General features: G+C 46.5%; 4 protein-coding genes across 5 annotated transcripts; 2 read left to right on the forward strand and 2 right to left on the reverse strand.

Annotated features, from left to right (window-relative positions):
• Window positions 1–59: 59 nt before the first annotated feature.
• Window positions 60–3,577, forward strand: SAMD15 (sterile alpha motif domain containing 15). 2 transcript variants are annotated; one of them, XM_036384755.1, is made up of 3 exons: window positions 60–242; window positions 362–460; window positions 2,395–3,577. In XM_036384755.1, the coding sequence occupies exons 1-3, from the start codon at window positions 75–77 to the stop codon at window positions 2,659–2,661; spliced, it is 534 nt and encodes a 177-aa protein (XP_036240648.1). In that variant the 5' UTR covers window positions 60–74; the 3' UTR covers window positions 2,662–3,577. The 2 variants fall into 2 exon arrangements, with proteins under 2 accessions (XP_036240648.1, XP_036240649.1); XM_036384756.1 differs by lacking the exon at window positions 362–460.
• On the reverse strand, window positions 824–8,045 carry NOXRED1 (NADP dependent oxidoreductase domain containing 1). Its single transcript, XM_054515226.1, is given in 5 exon segments — window positions 824–4,095; window positions 4,098–4,460; window positions 4,825–5,029; window positions 5,857–6,055; window positions 7,969–8,045. Coding segments are annotated over 5 exon segments (1,095 nt in total). The 3' UTR covers window positions 824–3,844.
• Window positions 7,284–20,726, reverse strand: VIPAS39 (VPS33B interacting protein, apical-basolateral polarity regulator, spe-39 homolog). Its single transcript, XM_036384785.2, has 20 exons — window positions 20,664–20,726; window positions 20,441–20,533; window positions 19,878–19,977; window positions 18,426–18,572; window positions 17,403–17,441; window positions 16,979–17,043; window positions 14,882–14,938; window positions 13,895–13,987; window positions 13,196–13,229; window positions 12,653–12,755; window positions 12,538–12,565; window positions 12,302–12,375; window positions 11,689–11,764; window positions 11,262–11,396; window positions 10,747–10,788; window positions 10,276–10,365; window positions 9,789–9,875; window positions 8,880–8,969; window positions 8,462–8,566; window positions 7,284–8,195 (listed from the first exon to the last, which is right to left on the reverse strand). The coding sequence occupies exons 2-20, from the start codon at window positions 20,531–20,533 to the stop codon at window positions 8,175–8,177; spliced, it is 1,479 nt and encodes a 492-aa protein (XP_036240678.1). The 5' UTR covers window positions 20,664–20,726; the 3' UTR covers window positions 7,284–8,174.
• Window positions 20,727–20,980: 254 nt separating this feature from the next.
• Window positions 20,981–27,242, forward strand: AHSA1 (activator of HSP90 ATPase activity 1). The gene is made up of 9 exons (XM_036384331.2): window positions 20,981–21,235; window positions 21,586–21,776; window positions 21,949–22,031; window positions 22,694–22,811; window positions 24,412–24,500; window positions 24,830–24,964; window positions 25,721–25,822; window positions 26,362–26,413; window positions 26,834–27,242. The coding sequence occupies exons 1-9, from the start codon at window positions 21,156–21,158 to the stop codon at window positions 27,004–27,006; spliced, it is 1,023 nt and encodes a 340-aa protein (XP_036240224.1). The 5' UTR covers window positions 20,981–21,155; the 3' UTR covers window positions 27,007–27,242.
• Window positions 27,243–27,509: the final 267 nt, after the last annotated feature.

Here is a 27,509-nt window from a genome sequence, read left to right on the forward strand (position 1 = left end):
AGAGAAGGGGGCGCACCTCCAGGAAGCGATGGTTGCCAAGGTAACGGGGTCCCGGGAAAACGCGGCGGCGGGGCATGGGGCCGGTGGAGCCGCGCCCGGGTCCCGCGGGGACTGGGGCGGCTGAAGGGCCGCAGCCTGAGCCCGAGGGTGCAGGGGGACCGCGAGCCGTCTGCCCCTTCCTGACCTGGAGCGCCGAGGAAGTGGCCGAGTGGGTGGCGCAGCTCGGCTTCCCCCAGTACCAGGTGCGGGGCTGCCGGCCCGGGCGGGAAACCGCCTGGAGCGGTGGCGCTGAGCTCAGTGTGCGTGTGAGAGTGGCAGAGGGCGATCCCTTTCCCTCCTTTCCCTCCGCTTCCCTGCCCAGGAATGCTTCAGGGCCAACGGCATCAGCGGCCGCCGCCTCATCCACGCCAGCTGCTCCAACCTGCCCGCCATGGGCGTCACGGACTTCGGCCACATGCAGGTGCAAAAGGGCCGCTCGGTTTTATTTCCTTCTTTTACGCTTTGCTGGACACAAACAGGAGCTGTCTCTTCCTTATTTTATGAACATTTTTTCCTTTCAAACCTCTATATTTTCTTTAACACTGATAGTTAAGGCTGAATTTCGGGGCTACAGTCTGGCCTTCCAAAGCTTCCTAAAAGTTCAGAAGAACAAATTTACTTAAGTTTCATTACCCCCTTTCCCTTCCCTAGTGGAAACCACAGAGGGACCGCATTTACAGAGCCAAATCATCTGTTTTGCATCACAATTTGAAGTTGCTTTCACCAGAAGGCTCAGGTAGAAGTTCAAACCAAGAAGAAAGAAGAAGCTCTATGCTCTAGTTACTAGAGTATTAACACTGTTTATTTTATCCTACAATACCAAAATGCAATTTCACCACAGTTCTGTCTGGCTGCATAATCTTAACAGTTTGTTTGAAACTAAATAATGCCACCAAAAACATTAACTAGTGCCATGACTGCCTGTTGTTTTGACAGAAAGGCATCAATTTAACACTAAGTTTTTCAGACAGCAAACCTTCATGAATATTTCTGGTACAAGCAGGTAGAGACTACAGTCATTTGTGCTTTCCAAAAGTGGAAGAATTCTATATGCTTTGTAAGCCTCGCCCTCATATTGGGATATAGGGATGATGTGTGGTGTTAGTTCAGCTGCTGAGTAAATACTAGGCCATGGGTTAGACATATCAGCTGTGACCCATTCTTCCTCTGGTTGGAACTGAAATTCCTCTAGATAAGCAACAGACAGCCAGGACACTGCCACAAGCTTGGAAGTGAGACAGTCCAGTAGTGTTTTCCAAAGCTTGCAGGTAAATTGGGAACATCTCACAGACTTCAGTGGAACCTAGATGCTCTCAAAGGTCATGCCCTATCCTGCCAGTTATTTGTGTTTTAAAGAACTTTTTTCTGACAGAATCCAAGTATGCAGAGCTCTGCAGGATGGGGCCCTTTGGGTCTTTCAGGAAGTGTCTACTAAAGGAGGTGAAAAGTTAAAACTGCAATTTCCCAACAAGAAATACAAACTAAAGGCTGTGAGCAGTGGAAACTGATACAGTTGCTATAGAAATAAGAGTGATAGCATCAGCTCAGTGAGATGGAAACTGTTTGCAGTTTAGGGGAAATGGCAGTTTGGTAGAGAACCACGCAGCTAATTATGTGGAAGCTATGCAGCGTGGACGTTACTGCTGGTTTTAATCCCACTGTAATGGTATTCTAAATATCAAAAGCACTCAAGATAAGAGTCTGGTGTTCTTTTGTTATCACAAAAAGTCAAGCTAAAGCTGGGGGAGGGTTTTGAGCAAATACTGTGAAAGATCAGTAAAACCTTGCAAATTGTATTTTGAAGCTTCAGTCAAATTAGATAGTTAAATTCTCAGAAGTTGCTTCAAAAACAATGGTAAGGCTCTGCTCACTCACAATTCCAGGTCCAGCCATCTCAAATAACCATACACTCATCATTTTCTAAATGAACAATATGATTTTTCACTAATTATTTTTTACACTTTTGCGTAGACTGTAATTTGCATTATAATTTAACAAACAGCAATGATTTTGCTTTAAGCAGAAGAGACTGCAGTTCATTTATCCATAACTTGTTTGTCCTTGAAGTGCAAGGATGAAAGCAGAGCTATATTTATGCCACTAGGAGACCAGATGTGATGCCATCCCTGATAGTAAATCTGGAGAGAAGGTGATATGCGCTGCTTTAACAGAGTCACATGGAGCTTATGGATTCATATCCCCCTTATGTTGCAACTTCAAGCATGAAACTGTACCAAAATTCAGAATATCACTGTTATTTCCTGCTGCTCTGACATGGAATGGATAGTTTTAGCTGTTGCCCTATTGTCTTGGTTTAAGAAATGAGAATTTCTGATGTTTTGTCTTGTATTTCAGGAAATTTCACGACACGTGCGAGAGCTGCTGGGGATTGAGGAGCCTCTCTTCAGCAGATCCATTGCCCTCCCATACAGAGACAATATGGGTCTGTTCCTAGAGAGAAAGGCACCAACAGGAGAGAAAGCAGATGCCCTCACTTTCTCACAGTTTATCCAAAAAGCAGGACTGGAGCCCTATACTACAGCTCCTTCTTTGCAAGGATTCCAGGCCATGGATGGAGTAGATGCTGTCCCTGCATCACAGGACATGCAGAGGCAGAATTAGAGACTCATACTGCACTTTTGCCTTTGTAAGAAGCCCAGCAGCCACAGCAGACTGTACCCTTATTACCTTGCAGACTGTTCAAGGAGGTACAGTTCCACCTTTTAACAATTACAAAAAATTGTGCACTGCACTGCCACTGCAGCTCTTAGACATTTTATTACACCAAACCCATTCCCACATTGTCTCTTTTCTGCAATACTTCATTTGCTTGCAGGAATTAAGTGAAGTGGATGTTATGGATCAGACTGTACCATTGTCTGTCTTTCACTTCTGCTTCACAGTTGATTTGAAAATACAGAAAAAACCAATCATAGACATATTTTAGGCACAAGTGATTGATAAGAACTTCCCAAATGCTCAAGTGAATAGATTTCTCCCAGGCTTCAGTGTCTGCAGACTGGGCTTGCTCTGAAACCCAGATGTAAGATAAATGGCATATACAATAACTGGTGTACAGGTGTGCAGACAGCTGCTGTCAGCAATCAGAATTAAGCAAGGGATCTAGGTGCAACATGCATAACTAATCCTTGGCCACAAAAATTATTTCCTGTAATGCAAAACCAGGTAGGCATATTTATCATGGTAAACAGTACTGTGACACATGATAGACGGTGGCAGAAAGTACAAAAGAATACTGAACTATAGAATTTATGGAATAAAAATTGCTTTGTCCTGGGTGGATTTGGACAGAGTATCCAGTTACCTGCTTTTTCCCTGAAGGACATTTCATATAGTCTGTGGTGGTGAGAGTGGGGTGCATTATCACCAGCAAGGAAGCAGAAGTGCTCATGAAGGCCTGGCTCAACACAAAGAGCACTCCTGACTAAATCATTACTGTGTTGTCAGGATTCAATGGCTTTCTCAAGGTCCCTCATGGGGAATAAAAAAATAATAAAACAAAAAAGACTGGGCCTCATCCTATTTAGTTTTTTACACCAAAGCTGCAGCCTCTACAAAATAACCGTAATTTAGTTTTGTAATTCAGTTCTGTATTGAAGCTGCAATAGAAACACAGGTTCTGAAGCAGTTCATAGGCCAAGAAAATTATGTAAGAAGTAAATTCAGACAAAAAACCCCAAACCAAACCAAAACAAAAAAAAAACCACCTCAGGTAACCAGGGATAAGCAAGTTTGCTGAGCAGTGTAGAGACTGAAACTCATAGAAGAAAATGTGTGCATAAGGTTATTGGCTGGAATAGTTCAGAGTCTGAGAGTTAACAGTGCTGGTTCTTGCACTTAGTCCCATGAAAGGGCTGGGACGAGATCTCAGCAAAGCATTCCTCATGGGCTTCATTAAGGTTTGTGAAGATTTAGAATCGTACTCAGCATTTTCCTCTGGAATTTCTGAGAAACTGTTGGAAGCAGCTGTGGATAATGGAGACTTGTTATCCAGTATCACGTTAGGCTCCACTGCAGCTGAAGTGAGAGATGTCTGGTGCTGAGCAGCCCACACTGCTTTGTAGGACAGTCTCCAGAGGGTGCCTGGTACAGTAGAGCACCAGGCATCAGATGGCACAAGACAAGCTCTCTCTTTTCTAGCAGCTGCCTAAAGAGAGACTTTCTCAGTGACACAGCTGTCAGGACAAACCAGGGGAAGGTTCTGGGATGGGAAAACAAGTGGAAACATTTACTGGCAACAACTGTCCAAAGCAGCTTGCTAATAATGTAACAAACAGTGGTTTTCTTCAGTGTCTGACTACATGACTCCTTCTTGGGTCTTTGAGAAACCATCAGACTCAGAGACTTGAATATAAAATGTTGCAGAATGGCTCTAGAACAGTCCTGCAAAAGCAGGAATCCTTTCCCTCAAGCAGCCTTCCTGTCTTAACATCCTCAGTAGCCCAGTTCATGAACTGTCAATAAGATCATTACCCCCAAGAACTGTCCTCCCTAGATATTCCCATAGGAATTTTTTTTTTTGCATTCAATGCCCTAGTCTTGATCAGTTGCTTCAGACAACCCTGATAAGTAGGATCTAGGGACAAAATAACTCAGTCCAGGTCTTCTGTTGCTAATACATCATCTAAGGCAATTCCTGGGGCAGAGATGTGTTCCTAAGGACAGCATGGAGTTCAGCACTTTCCAACCCAACAAGGCAGCCCATGCTTTCTGTGAGATGAGGCAAGCTGCAAAGCAGAGACAAGAAGTACCTCAGCATTCAACTGTCTTTCTCCTCTTGAGTAACTGAAGAGGCAAAATCTTTGCTGAAAAAAACTCTTGCACACAAAGCTGGGCAGGAAGATTTTTGTTCTGCACAGATGAGGCAGCATTCAAGAAAGCTGAGGTCATTTGTTCATTTCAGTGCCTTCTGGTGAGGCAGATTCTGCCACAGGATGCTGTTCAGGCCTGCATAAAAAATGACCACCATCTATTCATGGGATTATATTTTCCTTGCAGGATGAACAAAAATCAAGTATCAATTACCAGTGTGCACACAGATGTGAAGAGATATTCTCATCTCACACTGCTGGGAGGAATCACACTGACAACCAGACCTGTTTGATTTGAAACCTCTGATCTAGAACCATTTTAGGTGAGGGATTTTAAAATTAATAGTAACAAGTCTAATATAGCTTGTACTTTATGTAGCTCATACTAATTGAGTAACCAGTAGTCCTTGACAGGTCATACAACCATTCTGCCATGACAGCACGCTGAGCACCAGGGGTGCTTCAAGTGCACTCAGCTACGCATTCATGACAGCGTGGTTGTTCCTATGTTTCAGATCCCCTTTTGTAGAAACAATGGGTTAGAGTTCCATCCAGTGGTAATACCCAGAAATTGCAGGATTGAGTCCTGCAGTAAATCCTGTAGTGAAACTGTATGGTGAAAGGTGCACTGTGAAGTCTTTTTAGGCCACATGTAAGTTAGTAAGTTAGCGGCTGTTATGGTGGAGTTTGCTCAGATGCTTTGAGTTCTTTTAACTCTAAGGGAGTTGTATGAGTTCACTGCAGTATGTGAATATTTTGTGTGTTAAGAATGAGTTATGAGTCTGCCAGCATAAAAAAAATGACACGGGGCCACCCATGACATAAAGCTTGTTTGCTCAAAAATTGTTTTTGATCAATGTATAAATATGTGAAAAATCTTATACAGGATATGGAGTTGGAATGATTTTCACTGCACATCCTGGCCAGAATAAAGTAATGCAACTCACTGCCACCTCAAAGATAGGGTCAGAGTTTAATTGGTGACAGTTCCAGGCCCAGGCTCTGAAATGACGTGGTCCATTTTTCTTGAGGGGAGGGATGGAGGTGTCAAGGCTGTACACAGTGACAGGACAAATGGCAGCATGTGTGACGGGAGGCAGCAGAGGAACACAATGTCCTCCCAGGCCACCAGCTCAGCATTGTCATAAATGCATGTAAAGCTCTGCTTCTGCAGGGCTATTGAACTAAGCAAGGTGAAAGGGACTCAAAAGCTCAGAGAGAAAGCAGAGCTATGAACCAGCACACCTCTAGGCACCAGAACACATTTACCTGTGCTCTGCCACATGCAGGTGAAACACAAACCACTGCTACCAGACTGGTAGCAGTCTGCCTGCCCAAAGTGGCACAGAGGGACTTTGGTGGCTGCCCATCACTGTTCTTATATAGCAAAGGGCAGCAGCAGAGTGACACAAAGGAATAAATATGCAAAGAACTCAGCTGCTTGGCCCAGTCCTTGCAGGCTGATTTAAAGTCTTTAGCTGAAACAGCTGATCCTTGGGAATCTGGCTAGTTTTCAAGACCTATAAAAAGCTATTTAATAAACCCTGTTTCATCTCTTCCCTGAGATGATTAGAAAGAGGATTTTATTCCAACATGTCCCTGGAGGACCATTCTCCCTATTTGTCTTATCTATGAGTTTATGGGGTTATATGACTTTATATGCAGCCTGTAGACAACACCGTTTACTCAATTACTATGAGCTACATAAAATACAAGCTGTATTAGACTTGTTACTATTAACTTTAGCATCCCTCAGCTAAAATGGCCCTAGATCAAGGGCAGTCTTACCAATTTGTCCAAGTATGTGATAACAGGGAGTAAAGAAAGGGACCCAGACTCTCTTCAGTGGTGCCCAGTGATGACAAGGAGCACCGGACACAAACTGAAATGTGCTTGTCCATCTGAAGACACAAACTCACCTTTTACTGTGAGTATTGCCAAATTCAGAACAGGTTTTCCAGAGAAGCTGAGTTGATGCTGAAAACCCACACAGCCACGGTCTTGGTCTGCCTGTTCCAGGTGATCCTGCTAAAGCATGAGTAGACTAAATGATCAAGAGGTCCCTTCCAACCCAAATGATTCCTTAAGAAAAAAAACCAAACACCAACAGAAAAAAAAAAACAGTTCATAGTGCATCAAGGAGGCTGGAATCCAAATCTACTGTCATGTTTGTGTGACCTTCTGTGGCAGCAAACTCCCCTACAAACTCTAAAATTAATTCATCTGTGCTGACAGCACTGAAGGTGTTAAATAAGGTACTGCTGCAAGCACTGTCACTCCATGGTGACATGCACTGTGCTTTTCAGAATATTAAAAAACATCCTGCAACTCCTTTTGTGGGAGGTGATAAATTGCTTAGGATTAACACACAAGAGTGACAATGTGCTTAGTGGGGAAAGGAAAGAAACAGGCCAAGGAGAAAGAGACAACTTTATTTACAGAATTGAAGTGAGGTCTGAAAGGATGAAGCCAGCAGCTGCCTGAGGAGTTGTGTTTCTGAGAAAGTGCATTTCAGTCCTTCCTGGCATAACACTTTCTGAGAAAAGAGCTGCTAGGGCCAGCAGGTTTGTGTCAACTGAGAGAGCTTCCTGCTTGCTCTCCATCCAACCCATATGGACTCTGACCACCTCTACACTAGGTATTTCCCTGATAAAGGGATCTTCCAAATGCTGCAGAGTGCAAGCAAGGATACTGGCAGAGGTTGCTGTCCTGGCTCTCTGCATGAGTTCACACACCTCTTTTCCTAGAGTGAGCCAGAATTAAAAAAAGAAAAAAAAATGCAAGTGGTCCTTTGCCTCCCAGCACTTTCACACAGGGAGAACATGGTCCAGATAGGTTTTACTCCAGACACAGCCATGATTAGTGATGCCCAAGCCAGCTTGAATGTTACAGGGACTGGTCAGCACTCTCTGTTGGAGAGACTCACAAATGTGACTGACATGCTCCTCTTGCAAGAACAAGCCCAGGCACCACCCAGAGCAAACATTCATCTTGCTGTGCCCAGCAACTTCCCTCCATACACACAAGTGATGCCTGGCTTACAGCCAGGTCAAATACAATCAGATTCCAAAAAGAATCAACCCTGCTGGATCAGTACCATGCTTTTGCCAGCCACAGTTTAGTAGTAGCTGTCTTCAACCAGCCTGAACACCACGGTCCACTGGGCACGGGCATCCACTGTCACCGACGAACGCTGATCATGCAATGAGTAGTAACAGAGCTGCTCTGTTGGCTCTGGACTGGGTTCTGCAGTTCCCTCTTTCAGTGACAAGGTGATGGCCAAACAGGCTGTTCCACAGGTGTTCAATTCTTCCACCGGATTTGCTAAAAGAGGGAACAAGACACGACTAACAGCAATGCTGAACACTGATCCCTAGGGGCCAACTTAGTGACTCCCAATTCCTGACAAGGACAGCTATGGCAAGAGCGTACCATTTCTATCAGTATAACCATTCATTCCTACCCTGAATGCAAACAAAAGATTAGCTTCCCAGCAGGGATAGAAAGTACATAGGACAGCCATGCCCCTACACCTAATCTCTACCTGTTTCTGGTGAGAGTGTCTGGAAGAAAGAGTAAGCATTTCTTACTGTGTTGCTGAGAATGCTGTTTATCTTCTCTTCTTCGGCAGAGCCCCGCTCCACCTTGCCTTTATATGCTGTCAGCTGGATACGATCCTTTAGATCCCGGTAGGTCTAGATAAAGGGCAAAACCAGCACCCAGCTGAGAGAAAGGGACACTTCAGTGGTTACATGGTATCCTGCAGATGGGCATGGCAGCTCTACAATCCCCCATGCAGTCCCAACACAGAAGAATTTCACAGCACAAATGCTAGGAGCCACCCTCCTGGCTCATGGACTTCTACTGGGAACCTTATCATTTTTCCCAGGGCACAGGGATAAACAAACACCACCAGGCACGTGACAGAAGTGGCACATTGCAGAGAACAGAAAAGTTAGAGAGAAAAAGCAAGCCCGTGTCCCAACTCTTCACACAGCAGCAACCTACCTCTATGACAACATCATGGCACTTGTATTTGGTAGCGAGGTTCAGCCGGGTCTCCACATCTTCCACTAGGCGCACATATTCCTGCAGCACCTGTGAGAGACAGAAGAGTCTCAGCTCCCTTCTGCAGGTATGTCCTGCCTCATTCCCTCACCTCAGTCCCAAAACCTTTCAAATTTGCTGGTCACACAGAGTTGGCCCCTTCTTTAGGGAACAAGTGACCTCAAGAGCTTTGGCTGCAAAAAATTTTCTCCCTACAGTGGCAAGCAGCATCTCTGTATTCTCATGTCATTTGACCTTGCTTTTACACCTTCCTTTTTAGTCTTATTTACCAAGAGAATATTCCTGTTCAGCCAAGCTGGCCTTCTGCCTTGCCTGCCTGACTTCCAACATTTGGGAATTGCCTGCTACTGTACCCTTAGAAGGTCATATTTAAAAACTGACTGACAGAGCCCACTGCCTGCAAAAACATTTTCCCAGGAGACCTTACCATTTCCCTGAGTAGCCTGAAGTCTGTTCTCCTCATGTCCAGACCTGAGGTTTTGCTGGCACTTTTCCTCCTATCAACAGAATGTTAGGCTACCTCATTGCTACGGATCAGGTTAACCATTGCCAGCCAGATTAAGAAAGAGAAAATGTAGCAAAGAAAGGTGGCAATGCACATGGGAAGAGAGTTCCCAGCCAACTTTGGCCAGCTGCCCCTCTTGCAGTCAGAGCTAGGACCCAGCCCTCAATACCACCCACACCTTCTGTTGAGACATGGGTCACTCAGCTGTGTGCTGCACCCACCTGGCAAAGCCAAAAGATCAGCAAGCTTCTCCCACTTCCAGCTAGGAAGCAGCTCACCTGAGGAGTCATTCATACAACAAATCCCAACAAAGAGCAGGTCATTAGCAGGGGTTCCTGGCTCACCTGCACTGGAGCATTGTTCCTCTGCAAGATCTCCACTACCCGGTGGAAGCCAATAGGTGCCTTCTTCTTGGTGTAACCCAGCCAGTTCTGAAATGAGAACCAAACCTATGTTAACCCAAAAGGATAATCCTTCCAGCCACAAGAAAATGTGTTTTTTTCTCCCAGTGCCAGCAACATACTCCACAGCCATCACATGCACCCCACTGCAGAGCCCTTCAGGCAGTGGCGGGGCACGGGCTGGCTGCAATCCCTTTGGTAGCAGAGCTCAGGGGCAGCCCCCTTCTCTGACCTTATTGCTGCAGCCAAGCCAGGCCCAGCAGAGGTCTCAGGCAGGGAGAGGAGGAAAGTATTGCAACATTCTGCAGCAGAGATGCTGGGCCCTGCTGAAATAAAACCAGTCTGTCCAGTAACTCCAGAACTAGCCAGCTATCAGTAGCAGATGCCAGAACTTGGAACTGTGTCCCCAGCAAGGCTTTCTGCAGCTCACCTTGGTGGTGAGGAGGGCATCCACATCACCCCAGGCCCGCAGCTTGGCACGGGCTGCCAGGGCAGTCAGCACATACTGCTTATCAGGAATCTGCAAGGCAGAAAGCTGCAGTCAGAACAGTAGCACAGCTCAGAAGGTCTTTGTGGGCTGGACAAGAATGGCATCTGCCCCAGCTCTGTCAGGACCTACACCAACACCCAGGCAAAGAGGGAAGGTGCTGCCTGATGCCATACACAGCACTGCAGAGACTAGGAAGTGGAGATTCGCAAGTACTGCTGCAAACAGGGTACATATGGCTCCCAATTGCCTTTCTGAGACTCCAGGAAGACCCTGCTCAAAAAGCATGCCATGGCCCCCTCCCTAGCTCAGGGCTGAGGCCCTCAGAGTCCTCCTACTGAGCTCCTTCATTACATACAGTTTGTCTGTGCATGTTTTCAGCTAGTGCTGCCACAACAGGGGAGACTCACGCACCTTAAATGTCTTCTTCAGGTTGGTGGGGCTGCTGAACATTCCCTAGAGAAAGCAGACAAGTCAGTGCAAACTCAGAAGGGCAGGCCACAGCAGGGGTTCAGACACCTGTTATAAGGCATCTGCCTTGCATAGAGTCAATCTTCTCAAGATTTTACTGCTTTTTGCTCATGTCAGTGCCACAGGAGGAAGCAACTGGCAGAAGAGAGCAACTATCCCACCCCATTAGCTGTCTGGTCTGGTTTCCCCTACATCCTCAACTGGTGCATCACCAGTACCACGCAGCTCAGCCTCATGGGATTTACAGTGGTTTCTAGGAGGCAACTCCCTGACAAACTGTGCCAGGTTGAATGTCTTGGAGCACAAAACCCTAAACTGGTGCCAGGGACAAGGTCTCTCTGAGGGATGAAATATGACCTCTCTTTCCCTTTTTCTCCTTAATATGCTGCAACTTGACCACCTCACATCTTGAGGGCTACAAGGATGAGATGCAACCTTATCTTCTGCCACATCCTCACCTCAGCCTCTGTGTAGTGGTAGAAACAGGAATAGAAGAGGGTGGTCACTAGTGGCATGTTGAGAATTGAAGCCTTGCGAGGATATTTCCGAAACAGCTCTGACTGCCCAGCCATCTCCAAGTGCCGATCATTAGCCTGCAGAATCAGGAAGACAGACCAGGAACATGAGCCAAGATAACTGCCTGTATAGCTGTAGGATAGAGACCTAGAGAGAGTGTTGTGACAGCAATGTGCAAGCACAGCCCCAACATGCTATCAAGTCTCAGATCTGGTATTTCACATGTGCCTGGCACAGCAGCCTGAACAGCAATTACAAATACACTAGCCAGGGCAGACTGGTTAGATCCAAAGTGGTATAGGTTAGGGACAGCAAGAGATCTCACAGGTAGTCCCAGCCACCTCCTGACCAGCAGAGAAGATTTCATACCTCAATGATGATCTGTCGCTCCAACAGGGTATAATGGTCTTGGATGTGGGAGTTATCCTCAGCTGAAAATGGCAGCCTGGCCAGACATGAAGGAAAGAGACACTGTGACAAGCTCTGAAGTACAGAATCCTTCATTTACTTCTAACTACTCTTAGAAGAATTTTTTTCTACCAAACAAGCTCCCATTCTTCCCATCTTGAATGGCTACTCAAGTTCCTGACCCACTGCCCTCTCCTAGACAGGCTCCAGAGAAAGAAACATTATGCGGTAACTTTCACAGAATAACCTAAAGTGGATGCTACCAACTTCCTCAAGTGCTCAGGCACCCAGACTTTCATCCATCACGATCTGAAGGGTCAATGATCAGAGAGTCCCTTGAAGCATCTTTCCTCCTGAATTACCAGCAAAAGCTGCTGGACTAGTGATGACCACCAATGATTCCTCTCTGGTCTACACTGTACCCGCAACTCTACTCCCACTCCCCACTAAGGGAAAACCAACATCAGCTCTCAACCCACATAAGCCATGGCACTGGCACAGAGGTTTAATTTTCTTCACTACCACTTTCTGTGAAGAATCCACATCCCTCCCCCGCTTTTGCATTTTTTCTTACCCAATGCAACCTTTCAGAAATTCCCTCCTTTTTTCTACATCCTGGATGTTCAAATGCTCCCGGTACTGAGACAGCTGGAGGGAGAGAGGAAAGAAGCAGTGTGTTCTCATGGATTTGGGAGATACAGTATTTCCAGAGGGTGAAATGGGGACAAAAAGCTTTCACCTGATTCCCACACACTCTGCAGCCAGCCTCCCCCCCTGCAGTAAGGAGCTTATGCTCCTGAGAATACTCACAGCAACTTCCTCAGTCCTGTCTAAGAACCTGCAAAAGGGAATTAGCAAGCATTAACCTGGAGGCAGGTTCCTAGCAGTGCGTTCAGCCTGCCACAGGATGGATCAACAGCCTCACCTGAGCAGATCCAGAAGGAACTTCTGCTCCCCCGTCTCTCTGAGGAAATGGATCAGATGGCACAAGGCCACCTGCCGCACCTCCAGCTCCCGAAACAAGATCTCTACAGGGGAGAGAGTTTATGTACAGATGGGCAAAGTAAGATAGCACTACCAAGCAGAAGGGACTTAGCACAGTGCATGGAGCCATTGGCAGGATTCATCAACTTTATCCCATCTCAAATCACAGTGTTGGAGGCTGGAGCACAGAAGAGCCCAATCACTGGGCTGACAGCTGAATTCACAGCCAAGTGCTACCTCTAGAGATTAGTTTTCATTCATCTCATCACCACCACCTACCACTGCTTAAAGCTCCTCTCTGGAGCCTTCGTAGGCATCACCATCCCCCCGCCTCCTACATTACACTTGCTACAAAAATATTTCATGCTTAGTAAAAAAGCAATACCCCAGATGCTCTCTTTGTAACTTGCACCCAGTGAAGAAATCACCCCCTCCATCCTTCACTGAAACACACTACAGAAATCCCAGCCCCAGTCATGCTCACCTCTCCTCAGTGTCCGTTTCAGGAATATCAGGACCTGTGAGCACAGGCAGGCAGGTCAGAATTATGACAGACAAACAAACAGCACACTGGTCAAGGCCTAGATAAGTTTTTGCAAAGGGCCTCTGAAAACTCAGCTCTTATAGCACTGAACTTAATTCTGGTACCCACAACAACCAGGACAAGCAGTGAGCCTGGGCCACAGCTGCCTAGATTCTTGCCTAAGCTCCTACTCTGGAGTTTAGGTAAGTGAGACCAAAATTTACAAAGGAAAACCTTTCCATGCAAAATACAAAGGAATTAAAAGACCCAGATGAAGTAAGCTCTAACACAATCCATTTTCTCTCTGATATTTTAAAAGCCAGAAAAACTGGTGAGGCCCCAGATCCCAAATGCCAGGTCCCAGATTTTCTGTGCTGAAATGAGCAGATTAAACCTTGACCTTCAAGAAGTAGGTGCAAAAATCTGTAAGGCTGATGGATCAGAGTCCTTGTTATGAACATCAATTCTGCAGAGTGGCAGGAAAGACAGCAGGAATACAGAATTTCCCAGTCTTTAGCTTTGACACTTCTAGTAACTGTTTGAACTAAAGAACACCCCCCAGTCTTGCAAGACCAGGTGGCCAGCTGACTGCATTCTCACAAGCACTCTCTGTGGGGCCACCCACAAGTCCCAGCCCTGTATGGCCCCAGCAGGACTCACAGCTGTAATGACATTCCCATCATGCCCTGCCACAGCTTCATCCAAGAGCACCAGCTTGTCCTGCAGGGAGCGAAATCTCTCTAGAGAGCAGACCTAGAGACAGAGCAGGAAGAAGTAGGCATGTGGGACATGAGACAATCCTCAGGCTGAATCCAAGCTATTATTCATTCCTCTCCCATAAGCCCTTCAGCAACATGAATAACTGCCCTCCCAATGAGTGGAGAAATTCTCATTTAGCTGAAACCACATGCCACACATAATCCCTGGAAATCTGCCCACAGGGGTTGCAGTCAACCCTCATTACTGCACAGTCTAGGACAGCAGACTGTACATTCAGCACAAACACCCTTGTAACAAGACAAAACTTTCCTGTACACCACAAACCACTAACCCTGACAAGAGGAGGGAACTCTACAAGCCCCTTTCCACAAAGGAGACCAGAGAAGTAGAGTCATAACTCTTTCTCCCTTCTTCTTACCCCACATCTGTGGCCTCTCTCAACCTTTAGCTCACCTCAGCCTTTGAGGAGATATATGCAGAGTGAAACCACAATCTCCCTATTTGTTCACTGCACACTGAGGCAGCTGAGACTAAGATTACAGCTCCAGTGAAACCATTTCTGTCTCCCTCCCTCCATTTGCCACCAAGTGAGAATGGAGATAAAATTCCACCCCCTCAGATTTTTAAAATGAACCCAGCCCCAGGGAGCAGAAGGGGTAGAAAGGGACACAGCAGTACAGACACCTACTGTCAGAGCCTTGCTGAGGGGACAACTCAAGTTAACAAAGCAACAAAACCCTGAAGTTCTCCTGCTGCTCCTGAGCTAGTGATCCTAGCACTGCCCCCTGGCGAAGTAACAGACAGGCAGACCACCATCCCTGCTAGGTGCTGCAAGCCAGGATAGCCAGGAGCACAGCAAAGTGTAAAGCATTTTGGGACCACCCATCCTCCATCTCTTACAAGCAGGTGAGAGTGCAAAGTCCTTACCTTGCCCCTCTGCATTCTCCTGACTGTATCTTTGGGGCTCCAGTCACCACTGTAATCCTGCCACAAGAGAAATAAAGCACTCTTAAACCTCAGATCATTTCAGACATCTCCAAGCTGCTTTCCACTTCTGCTGCATCAGTGCTGGCCTACATGTAGCTACTCACACTGATCATTCAGCTGCTCCAGGAAAGGTGTTAGTAGGAGGTATATGTACATTTTTCAGGTGCAAATATTGAGCCCTCAGACTCTGCATGTGCTGGTGTGGAGGGAAGCTAAAGGCCCATATGTTAAGACAGCATTTCTAGTGCCTCAGTAAGGTCTGTCATCATATCCTTTATAAGTAGTGCATTGCATCAGGTTGCTCTCCTTGCAAACTATGTTGCTTTCAGGACAAACAAAATACATGCAAAACAGACTAACCCAAAACTGAAGGGCAAGGAGTCAGTTTCTTGTTACAATTCAGACAGACTTCTGCTGGTGAGCTTTCCACAGCAGCGTGGAGAGCACAGGGACAATAGCCTCAGGCAAGAACCTGGGGAGTTGCACAAGACAAGGACAGTGTGACAAGGGCATTGAAGCCTGGAGGAGGACCACCTTAAGGTCACATGCTACCACTGCTGCAACGACCAGAATTTTGCCCCTGCAGCAGGTAGACACTACGATCTGAAGCACTGGATAAAAAGTGATGATGGCCCAGGCCACTCCTAACTCAGACACCATAAAGTCATCTCATCTAGGTCTCTGTGAGACACTCAATCCAGTAGTTGCAATTCAGCTTTCTGTCTCAAAAGGCCCAGAGAAAGGAAGCAACAAGAACCAGCTCTGAGGACAGTGAATTTTAAATCCATTGAAGATTTATTGAAAGCCCAAATCTAAGGATGAAAGGTCTGACCCAGTCCTACTGGGAGACCTCTGTGCATGAGTCTCTCAAAGCAATGTACAGCTGAGTGTCAAATATCCTGAGCACCAGAGCTCCCTCCAGCACCTCTGGCCAGAGGCATCTTCTCAGCCTGTCACTGTCAGGACACTTATCAAAAGCTGCCACTAGCTTTCCCTTTTTTGTCCCACCCCCATTTGCATTTAAGAGGCTGTATAATCCTTCTCCTTCCTGTTTCACTGCTTCTGCAGGCCCAGAACAGAACACAACAGGGCACTCTTGTTTCTCCTGCTGTGCTTTGAGGAAATGCTGTCTGTTAGGTTTTGTCATTAATGGCTAACTGACAAAATACACCAGCCTGGGGACGATCAGATGGCCAAGGACAGGTGGACCATGAACCCTGGCGGCTCAAGGATGCAAGTGCCAGCTACTGGAGGAGACTGGGGTCTGGGATTCAGCTACAAAACAAACCAGAGGTCTAAGACCAGCTACTGGAGGGACCCATACAGCGTGTGTATGTTCCACTAGTGGAGCTGGTCAGACAGTAAGGAAGCTCAGGATGAAGCTTGAGTGTTCTCTGTATGTGTCAATTCATAAAGGCATTGGTCTGTCTGTGTTAATCTGTGCAGACAGCTGTGTTAGTATTGTGCATGTCTGTCTCTGCAGGAAATATAAGCTCAGTCCTATTACTGCCTGGACCTAGGGACATGGGACCACAATCTCACACCTAGTAAGAGGAAACCACCTAGTCCCAAAATCCTCTAGATTCTCTAACACTTATCACTGCGTATCTGGTAGACAAACATTCCTGCCAACTGAAACACTGCCTCTGCTCAACTCCTTCTGTATTGTCCAAGTGATTCATAAACAAGAAATGTCAAAACTTTCATATTTAAAAAAATGTAAAAACCACATGTGATGCCAGTTTATCTGACCTGACACGAAAGCAGCTTACAAAGCACTACTTTGAAATCCTTTCCACAAAGACTGCTAGGCTATTCATTAAAAGGAGTAACCAAAACCAAGACCCCCTGCAAAGCTCCATACTTCTATGCAAAAAGAGAGAATGCTTAAATTACTGCAAGGCTGCATTTTGCAGCTCCCTGTCCTATTCCCTGCATTGCCCTCTTCTGTCTGAAACAGCAACTAATCACCTCCCATGAAACCAGTAGAGTAGGAAGTTCACTAATCTTGGTCTAAAACAAGCACTGGCTGCTCACCTTGTACTCAGCTTTCGGTCTGCGCAGCTCTGGGGCATAATTTTTAACTCCCGTGTCAGTGAGGGCTGAGAGGGAGAGGCACAGATGAGTAGTACATAAAAATCCTGATTCACATCCACTTCCAAACCCATCCCTTTCTTGGTTTTCATGGCAGAAGACCCAAAGTTCAGCATCAAATGGCAATACAGCATTACTCTAAAACAAACAGTTGTCAGTTGTACATAAGTAATTACCCCAAATCATCATGCCAATTCTTTAATTTCTTTGAGGAAAGAACGACCCACAATTCAATTTTTAGACAGCACATGATTCAGTTTCCCTTCTTGCATCATAAGGCAGATGACACTTCCCTTTTTTTTTGGAAATGCTTAGTTTCATGTAAATCTGCACCCCTCCCCGGATGAGGCAGGGACCCAAAACTTACCATCTGAAAGGGACTGGAAACTTGAGAGTTTGTTTCGTCCTGAAATAAAAACACTGATGAGACACTGTCACTTCACCAGCAGCATCTCCTGCACAGGGAACATAAGCCTGGACTGCAGCCAGTTTACTGCTGCTATGCCATAGAACAAGTCACCCTGTACAGTGATTCATACTACACCAGCACAGCTGGGGCTCACCTCTTACATTCTAAGGCGTTGAAGTTGTCTGTGGCATTGCAAACCATACCACACTCCATCCCTATCTGCTCTCTTGGTGCTGAGGCCAGGAGAGGTTAGACCTGAATTCACTCATCTACCTACAGAGCAGAGGCTCAAGCACATAGCACTGCATAGGCCATGGCAACACAGACAGCTCCACCCACCAGGGCTGCAATTTGGATGCCTTTCTTCATCACCTTATGGTCATGGTTGAGAGTAAAAAACACCCCAGAGAAAGAGAGACAAAGTAAAAGCTGCTTTGTTGTCTGGCTGTGTGAGAACAGAGCTGAACTCTTGCAAGCTGTATGTTTGCCCACAGCCTGCTGCACAGCTCCTCCCATAACCAGCTACGCTGCCACTACTGCTATCATGTGTTTGCTGAACCAACACCAACAGCAGCCAGCTGAGCTCCAAATAAAGCATAATCAATCTGTCTTCTATTCACAACTCAAAATCAAATGAGGGCTACATGGGTCAAGCCAGTCCCTTTGCAACCTGCTCTTTTCCACCAACCAAATGGATTGCTACACAGTGCTGTGCTCTACCCTGCTGTTCTTTGGAACCTGGATTTTAAGAAGCCGTAATCTCCAAAGCCCCTTCCCACTCCACAAAAGCACGTGATCTACTGCACCAGACAGTCTTCAATTTCTGACCAGAGAGCAATACACTTCCACCCTGAGGAGAAATGGGAGCTTCCCTGTTTTGCAATACACTTCAGATGAAACAATTTACATAAGATAACACATTGCCCCTTGACAGTCTTAAGGGAAAACACATTTGTCAATATGGCATATACTGAACCTCACCTTTGAACAGGCTGCTTAGGGAGTAGGAAGAAGCTTGTTTGGGAAGAGCAGCAGCATAAGAGGAAGAGCCTTTCTGTAGACTGGAGTCTCTGCCATCCAGGGAGCTAGTGCTGCCAGAGGCTGTCTCTTTGATTGACCAGGAGATACCTGTGTACAGACAGGTCATTTTTATCCCAGAAAGAGTCTGTAAAGAACGATCTTCTGGCATGGCAGAAACATTACCAGATGTGTGCTGGTCAGTTCTGCACTAGCACATCAAGGTAAGTCTGACCCTCAGCACTAAGTAAGTAGACACAGTGCATCCATCTCTCTATGCAGAATTGCATTCTCATATAATGCTGCTTGTTAAGCAGTGGCACATTGTCCTCCAGAAATGGCTGGTTTCAGCAACATTGTACAGCTGGCTATGGCTTGTGTGAAAGGAATACACAGACACCCCCACCTTTTATGTATTATTGCATGAGGCAAAGCATGGTCCTTGTTCTAAAAGTACAAAGCAAGACAGAGAGTCCCCGGCCCAGCTCAAAGTGCAGAAGCCTAAGAGCATGCTTTCCTCAACACTGAAGAGTAAGATAGTTTTCCTTCCCACAGACAAAACAGCTCTCAGTGTGCATATGCTGCTGGCAACAATGCATGTGTCTCCCTCCTGCCTGTTCCATACAGTTTTGCCCTTGTTTTCACACAGCTGCATAACACATGTATTTTAGGATCAGGATGACAGACAAAAAACCACAATAGGTAAAGAGACCCTGGGTGGGAAAAGAAAGCAGAGGGAAGAGCTACAGCAAAGGACAAGAAGATCAGTCTCTGAAGATCCTTTGGGTGACCCATATAAAAATTTTCATGGTTTGGCACTGGCTAGCAAGTGTTACAATTCTGTGGGACATGAACTCAAAAGCACAGCACATAGGATTGTGTGTGGGCTATTAACTCACTCCCATCATCACTAGAAACACATCTGCTTAACGTTTACAGTACCCTTTCAAATTTCAAGTGTCAGAGTCATTCTATAAGCATATATTAAACCTTGGATATCTGCTTAAAATGCTGTGGGGTCAAAATACAGAAACTTTAAATAGTGCCATTTCAGACAGTGATGTGAAGGAAATGATCACCTAGAATCTCACAGGCCACCTGAGCAAAATGAGTATCAGTCCATAACCACCAAAATACCTGCTCTGAGCTTGGCTACATATTAGAAAAAACACAGTGAATTCCCTCCACTTGTCTGCACTCCTCTTTTTTAACACAATTCGGGCTTCTGCTCACCCTCTTTTCAGTGGATCTGCTCAGGTAAATCAAGGAGCTCACAATGTGACCCGGGAGACTTGAATCAGATTAGATATTCAGAATTGGATAGCAAGTAATACTCCTGACTTAAGTGACTTGACTTAAGCAGCAATTTTAAACTCCCTCTGTCTCAAAGATATTTTGCACTACTTCTGCACTTACTTCCCACAGGTTCTCCACTCCAGCTGACCCTCTCGAGGTCATCATCATCATCATCGACAATATCCCGAAGGCTGTTCACTGCCCGTTTGGACTCCTTTAGCTACACACAAAAGAGTGACCTTGTATAAGGACCATCAGAATTGCAGAATACACTTCATTTCCTACTATCATCAAACATCTCCCAAAGAATTTAGAACACAGTTTCTTCAGCTTCCATTGTTTCTTGGGATGGTATTTTAATCCTGTAGCTGTGCAGCAGACATAGGAGTCCTTCCTCACCACTGGGAGCCCCAAGGACACCTATACGGACACTAACAGATCAGCCAGCGGGAGATGCGGTTTGGTGCCTGGGCGAGGAACCACGTCCTCATGAGATTTGGGACTGGCTACCATGGAGAGAGACAGGAGCCCTTGGTACCCTCCGCAGTGGGCAGGAGGTGACAATCACCTACAGAACATCGACCCTCCGGGATGTGCAAGGCCGAGACCCGGGCTGGGACGGCTACGGGGGCCCACCCTGCGAGGGTGTCGGACCGGCAGCTCCAGGGCCGGACCCTCCCTACCTGCGAGAGCTCGTCATCCTCATCGTCAAAGGTGAAGGCCCGGAACTTGGAGCTGTGCCAGTACTCCTCCTCGTCCGCCCGCACCCTGCTCATCTGCAACGGCACCGCGTGGCTGCCTCAGCACAGGGAGGGAGGGATGGAGGAGCTGCCTCGGGGTTATCGCCACCCCTGCCCCAGGTGCAGGTCCAGGTCCCGGCCCCACCGCCCCCAGCCCCTCTCTCACCTCGCCGCCCCTCCCGCGCCAGCAGCGCTCACAGCAGGGCAGGGCGGGGTGGGGCAGCCGCGCGCGGAGCACGCCGGGACATGTAGTTCTCCCGCTCCATGAGGAGCGCGGCCGCTCCTCGTTCACGCACTACGAGTCCCGGCGTGCCCCGCAGGCCGCAGTGACTTGCCTTCGGACTACCAGTCCCAGCGGGCTGGGAGCGCGGCGGAGTGGTGTCTGGGCCGGCAATCGGGATCGGGGCCCTGGGAACTGTGGGCTGACTCCGGGAGCTGTAGGCCGGCGGGGACGGGACGGGACGGGACGGGAGCACCAGCCCCCGCCCCAAGCTGCCTACAGCGCGGCGGAACCAACTAGCCGGGCGGAACCAATAAACCGGGGTGGCGCCGCGGGGGCGTGCCGGAAGGGCCCGCACCGGGCGGAAGGCGGGAGGCGGCGCGGCGGTTCTAGCAGCTTCCACGGGCGCTCGGAGCGGAGGCGGCAATCCCGGTCCCGATGGCCAAGTGGGGGGAGGGAGACCCGCGCTGGATCGTGGAGCAGCGGGCCGACGCCACCAACGTCAACAACTGGCACTGGTAAGCGGGGCGGCTGCTCCCGGAGCCGCCCGGCCGGCCCCGGCGCGGAGGGGGCTGCACGGCCGGAGCCGCGGGCAGAGGGGCCGCCCCCGTCCCCTCCTCGCCGAACGGTGCTGAGGCGGGGCTGACCGGGCTGAGCCTCCGGGGCGGCACCGGCTCCGTGCGTATTTGCCGGGGTGCCCGAGCCGAGGTGTGCCGGGGGAATGGCTGCAGGTGGCTTGGGGAAGAAACCTCTGCGTGTTTGTGTCGAAGTGGGGCAGGGAGACAAGACTGGGGAGCACTGGATAGTCCCAATATGCGCTTTCAGCGTGGCCTGTCCCACATTGTCACCCTGCTCGGTTTTCCTGCAGGACAGAGAGGGATGCCTCCAACTGGTCCACGGAGCGGCTGAAAGCTCTCCTCCTGCCTGTCAGGGTGGAGGGTGAAGAAGGGGCATGTGAGGTGACAGAAGTGAGCAAACTGGATGGAGAGGCCTCCATTAACAACCGCAAAGGGAAACTTATCTTCTTCTATGAGTGGGCTATCAAGCTGGCGTGGACTGGTGAGTGATATGCACCCCTCCTGTTTCAAGGTCAGATTCAGGTATAATATCAAGGATACACATCTCATTTGGGAAATAATAATAAAGGGAAGTGTCGTATTTGGTTACAAGTTTGCTTTGACAACAACCAGAGTAAGAAAGGTTGATCTGAACAATATAATTATAATTGCAGGCACCTCAAAGACAGGAGTGAAGTACAAAGGTTATGTGGAGATTCCTAATCTCTCAGATGAAAACGACATCGATGAAGTTGAGGTAAGCAAAGCTGGATGTATGGAGTATTCTAACTGGAATACTCACAGCATTAATATTTTGTTTCCTGTTACCTTTCTTAAAACATTTGTGTAGGATTTTTTACTGTTAGAGGCTGCTTAAGTTAACAGAATCAAAAAATGGTTTGGGTTGAATGAGATCTTTAAAGGTCATCTATTACCAACCTCTCAGCCATGAGCAGGGACATCTGTCACTAGAGCAGGTTACTCAGAGCTCCATCCAACCTTGCCTTGAACACCTCCAGGGATGGAACATCCACAGATTCTATGGGCAACCTGTTCCAGTGCCTCACCACCCTTAGAGTAAAGAATTTCCTTCTAACTTTTAATCTAAATCTACCCTCTTTCAACATAAAACCATTATCTTTCATTCTGTCACTGCACTCCCTGATGAAGAGTTGCTCCCCTATCATGTTGTATCTTTATCAAATGAATTCCTGTCTCCTGGATGCAGAGGGCTCTGTAGCACAAGGAGGTATTCAGGCACACAGGTACAGTACTGTAGGCTGAGAGAGCTGAAGTGAAGATGAATAAAACTGCAGGGCTGTTTATGAAAGTTTAGCCAAAGTCTGTGATGTTGAATTGAGTAATAAAAGAACTGTGATTGTATGTCCTTGTTAATCAGTGCTTGTATTCATTGTTCAGATCCTTGTCAGCCTTGCTAAAGATGAGCCTGAGACTAACTTGAAGACCCTGATGAAGCAAGAGGGTGCAAAGAAAATTAGAGATGCAATGAAAACTTACATCAGCACTCTGAAAACGGGTATGTAACTGAGAGGGAGAAGTGTTATGGGAACCCATATGGACTAATTCTAAAGAAGAGATGGGAGTAAAGAGATGCTCTCTCCATCTCAACAGAAAGGTGTCAGAGCAATAACAGTAACTTTGGGAAGAAGCATTTCTGGCTCTAGACAGCATAGCTCAGCCCAGAAAGATTGGTTCTGGTGGTAATGCAGTAATAAACATTAATTTTGAATTTATGTTTTAAAACTGAGAATGCCATTCATATTCTGAAGCTAGGGAGAAAATGAAAGCCAGTAAAATGTGTTGGTCACCCCAGTGACATAGTCACTGCCTGTGGCACAATCTGGCCTTCAGCTGGCTTACTCCCTTGGGAAGTGATATCTTTTCCAGTTTGTAGTTTGTTTTGGGGTTTTTTTTTTCCTCTTGCTACAGTGGTAAAGACATCTAGTGTTACTTGGGTTTTAGAATAACTGATGTCTGAAAATTGCTCTGCAGGTTTTGTTGGGTCTTTTAATGACCTGTCTCAGCATCTGGATCAATTTTTTTTTTTTTTAAGTTAAATCTGAGTCCAGCAGTTGGAGTTAAATCAATGCACTTTGGCTGAGTTTGGCTTTCCTCTCAAATACAGGCTAGGAATGCTACAGTTGCTTTTTATATCCATTTAGCTATATTACATTACATGTCCTAGATAGCTGGGTACAAACCACCACTGATTGCTGTTTTTCCAGGATTAAATTTCTGTACTCTTGGGTTTTTTTCAGGCACTGTAGTGTTCAGGCTGGGAGATGCAGTCACCCAGTGAAAGAAAAGAATGCTAATCAGAAAAATCTGTATGATCTTGTGGGCTGCGATAAATGAGAATAAGTGGGAACCAAGTATTGCAGGATACAGGTTTATGCATATATGATACAAATCTGCTTTCTAATGGAATTTTGCTACGCTGAACAGATGAAGAAAAAGGAGCAAAATGTTGTATAATTGGTAAAAGCAGAAGTGACTGAGCTGGAGAAAAAGCAAATGTAATTGTGAACGAGGCTGAAGGGTTCTGATGGAGTTACAGAAGTGTTAGTGCTGGTGGACAGGGTGCTGGCAAGGCTTGTCTGGCTTTCCATGTGCAGTCCTGGCATCTGGTGTCGATAAAGATAAATCAAAGAGGGAGTTGGAAGTTACTGTTGTTTCCTGCAGTGATACAAGAAGTGAAAAAGCTTGGTTTGGTGTGTCTAGATCAGCAAGGCAAAAGTTTTTGAGGTGTGATGTGATTGCAATTTATATTAGAGAGTGAGAGAGGAAAAAAGCTACGTAAGTCTAAGGTTAACCAACGTTAATGTGAGAGCAGCGTGTGGAAGATGCTCTCTCTAGACTGGGAAGAGGAGGTAAGTTCCTCATTGTTAGTGTAGGCAGGTTCTGACAGGGCCTTTGGTGGAGAGTAGCGAGGGAAAGAATTAATTACTTTTGAAAAGAAGTTTGTTTACTTTTTCTGAACACTGTTTCAAGTTATGGATGCTAGCCAAGAGCAAGGGGAAAACCAGGAAGCCCTTTTTGATTGCGTATTTTAAAGTACACTCAGAAGGTTTACTTGATCTTTAATTGGTTTCATGGGCACACTTCTGTCTTTCCAGAATTCACCCAGGGCATGATTTTGCCCACAGTGAATGGTGAACATACGGAAACAGCACCTCAGGTGGCTCCTAAAGCAGAAGAGCGCAAGGTAAACAAAACTGCAAACATGCTTTGGGATCAGTGAAGAAAGGTATGCTGTATTAGATTGTGGGACTTAGAACAGCAACCTCTGTTGTGTATAGGATATATACATTCAGGAACTGGCAATCTCTGGAACAGGTGGGACTGTTTCCATTGGCAGCACATGATGTTTCTTCCAAGCAAAGTGATAAATCTGCTTTTTATATTTAAGTATGGTTGTATCTTATTGCATCTTTGCTAATAGCCTTGGTTTTTGCCCTTGCATATGTGAACCATTTGTTGATTTTTTGGTGAAAACAAGTGTGTATGTGTTTGTTTTCCATGTTGTTTTGTTAGACGGCTGCCAGGAGCAGCACTGCCATACCACAGTCCAAATCCATAGGAGTCAAGATCCCTACCTGTAAGATCAGTTTGAAGGACACCTTCTTAACATCTCCTGAGGAGCTCTACCGGGTATTTGTTACTCAGGAGGTAATGTCTGGCTTCTTCTGAGAGCTGTTCTTTGTGTATAGGAGGCTCTTTCTAATAAGGTTTTTAAGAAGTTCTGTCAGACACTCACAATCCATGAGAATGGAATAAGAAAGCTGTTCTGCAGAGGTGTTGCTGAAAGCTTGTGTGTGCATCTTTTCACACAGCTGACAAGAGGGGAGTAGTGCCAGCCAGAAGCAAGTTCCAGACTGCTGTCAGCATCTGTCTGTAGGTGTATCCCTTACTACATGTGGCCAGATCACTTGGGATTTACAATTGTGTGCTTCTGGTTTGTTTTTTCCTTTTAAGGTTAGGTGGTATCAAAAGCATGCTTTGGGAATAGCTTCCACTTTTCTGCACGGTATTACATAGTTTAGGACAAGAGCACAGCATTGTATCATTATTTAAACACTGTCTTAGTCTTTTGTTCTTCCTATTTTGATAAGAAAAATGGAAAAGTAAAGAATATTTTTTCTGAGAATTAGGTTTCATTAAGAAATCAGCAAAGTAAATCACTGTGTGACTCAGAACACTGCATAGCACTATGAAAGCTGGAGGTTCTTTTCCTTGGGCAGGTGAAATGCTGCTATAGTAGCTAAAAACTTGCTTTTCTGGCCAGGGGTTTTGTCTTTTGCTGAAGACCTTACACTATTGACCCACCTCTTCCAGAACTTTTGTAGCTGGGTGGGAGTCATTAGGCGACAAGTTTTCAGGAAGATAATGTCAAGTAACACAGATCTGTTCCTGAATTCTTTTCAGATGGTCCAAGCTTTCACCCACGCACAAGCCACCTTGGAGGCTGATAAAGGAGGCAAGTTTCAGTTGCTGGATGGCAGTGTCACAGGAGAGTTTGTTGACCTAGTAAGTACTAACCAGTTCAGGTGTATCTTGCTCAGATGCAGCACTGTTATCAGGCTGTAATTTCCTATCAGTTCTGTTACAATGCTTTTGTTAGCTAACTGTGGGGTTCTACCTGGTGCCCAATAGTTACCTATAATTTCTGTGGCTATTGAAGCATTCCTAGTAGTACAGATTAATGCATGGCACCTCAGTCTGAGGAGAAAATGTGACTTCCAGTCATAGATCTCCCCTGTCTTTTTGTGATTTTAGTTGTCAGGGTTTGGAGGAGTGTTAAAGATAGTAACTGACCCTTCTTCTCTTTGACTCAATTCCCACTAAAGTCTTCTGGACAGTCAGGGACTCTGTCTCAGTGTTTGGGGCTGCATACCTTTCTAGAAGGGGATTGAAAATAAAAGGACACTTAAAATCTCTTTCCCTCTGTGTGCGTGTTTCACAAGGGATCTCTAAGACTTCATTCATGTTAATACAATTCTAGATGTTTTCTATTAGACTGTAAGATTTCCAAAAATTGCTACTCAATCTTTGTCTTCCTTTTCAAGGTTCCTGAGAAGCAACTTGTTATGAAATGGAGATTTAAATCTTGGCCAGCTGGTAAGTAGTCCAGAAATGGACTTGCCTGTCTATGAGGGATACCAGCCCTATTTGCCACGCTTTATTGTGGCTCCCGATCAGGGAGCACAGGATGTTCTGGGAGCTGCTCCAGTGTTATCCCAGCTCCCTATCCCACACTATCATGTCTGCATCTTCGGCCACTGTGTAGAGCAGTGACCAGGTAGGAAGGATGAAGTCGCTGCTTTGCAGCTGTAGCTGCAACTGCTTCACGCCGCAGGGAGGGGGAGCCCTCTGCTAGCTGTGTTTCTAGGGAAGGCCCACAGCTGCTATAAGCAGACCTTCTGGGAAGGACCTCGAAGAGTTTTAAGTGGTGCCCTGTGAAAGGAGGGGCAGAGCAGCCTGCAGGGGCTGTATGTACTGTACCCCACACTGCTGACAGACCTGCTTTGGTTCCTCTAGGGCACTTTGCAACCATTACCTTGAACTTCAATGACAAAGGTGGCGAGACAGAGGTGTGCTTGGAAGGCAAGGGCGTTCCTGCCAGTGAGGAAGAAAGAACAAAGCAAGGCTGGCAGCGCTACTACTTCGAGGGCATTAAACAGACATTTGGTTATGGTGCTCGCTTGTTTTAATACCGGTTGCTGGGAGGCTCTGCCTGAAGACTCTGCCACATGGACTGATAAAATTCTCGCCTGCTCCTTTCTAATCTTGGCCCTGCCGCTGAGTAAAGTGGGATGACAGGTGATGAGGAAGGCCATGGAGCAGCACCACTTTCAGTCCCTCACTGCTTTGTGCATGTCTTGTGCTGCAGGGGATTCTCTTACATGTACATACTTCTATTGCTAAATAAACCTAACTTAAAAAAACACTGTGGAATTTGTGTCCTCGGATTGGGTTGAGTTCAAAGGGTTGGGCGATCGGCTCAGGGAGGGATCTGTCTAGAAAAACACCGATCAATGAGGATTGCTGATGCCAATGTGATTTACTCCTCACTTCTGGGGGAGTACAGAGCATGAGCTTGATGCAGTTTTTAGTCTGAGCAGCTGCTCATTTTCCCTCTGCTTTTGATCTGCCGGTAGTAAATGTTTCAAACTCTTCCCATTTTTGAAGGGATTTGTGATCCTGTCCAAGCTGT

The sequence above is a fragment of the Molothrus ater genome, chromosome 6, assembly GCF_012460135.2.
Source record: "Molothrus ater isolate BHLD 08-10-18 breed brown headed cowbird chromosome 6, BPBGC_Mater_1.1, whole genome shotgun sequence".
Classification (NCBI taxonomy): Eukaryota; Metazoa; Chordata; class Aves; order Passeriformes; family Icteridae; genus Molothrus; species Molothrus ater.

Coding starts and splice junctions, on each gene's coding strand:
- SAMD15 (XM_036384755.1), top strand. CDS start 75: ATGGGGCCGGTGGAGCCGCGCCCGGGTCCCGCGGGGACTGGGGCGGCT. Junction 243..361: donor TCGGCTTCCCCCAGTACCAG/GTGCGGGGCTGC, acceptor TTCCCTGCCCAG/GAATGCTTCAGGGCCAACGG. Junction 461..2,394: donor CGGACTTCGGCCACATGCAG/GTGCAAAAGGGC, acceptor CTTGTATTTCAG/GAAATTTCACGACACGTGCG.
- VIPAS39 (XM_036384785.2), bottom strand. CDS start 20,533: ATGAGCAGGGTGCGGGCGGACGAGGAGGAGTACTGGCACAGCTCCAAG. Junction 17,044..17,402: donor TTTCCAGTCCCTTTCAGATG/GTAAGTTTTGGG, acceptor TCTCCCTCTCAG/CCCTCACTGACACGGGAGTT. Junction 10,366..10,746: donor ACCTGAAGAAGACATTTAAG/GTGCGTGAGTCT, acceptor TCTGCCTTGCAG/ATTCCTGATAAGCAGTATGT.
- AHSA1 (XM_036384331.2), top strand. CDS start 21,156: ATGGCCAAGTGGGGGGAGGGAGACCCGCGCTGGATCGTGGAGCAGCGG. Junction 21,236..21,585: donor AACGTCAACAACTGGCACTG/GTAAGCGGGGCG, acceptor GTTTTCCTGCAG/GACAGAGAGGGATGCCTCCA. Junction 26,414..26,833: donor ATTTAAATCTTGGCCAGCTG/GTAAGTAGTCCA, acceptor TGGTTCCTCTAG/GGCACTTTGCAACCATTACC.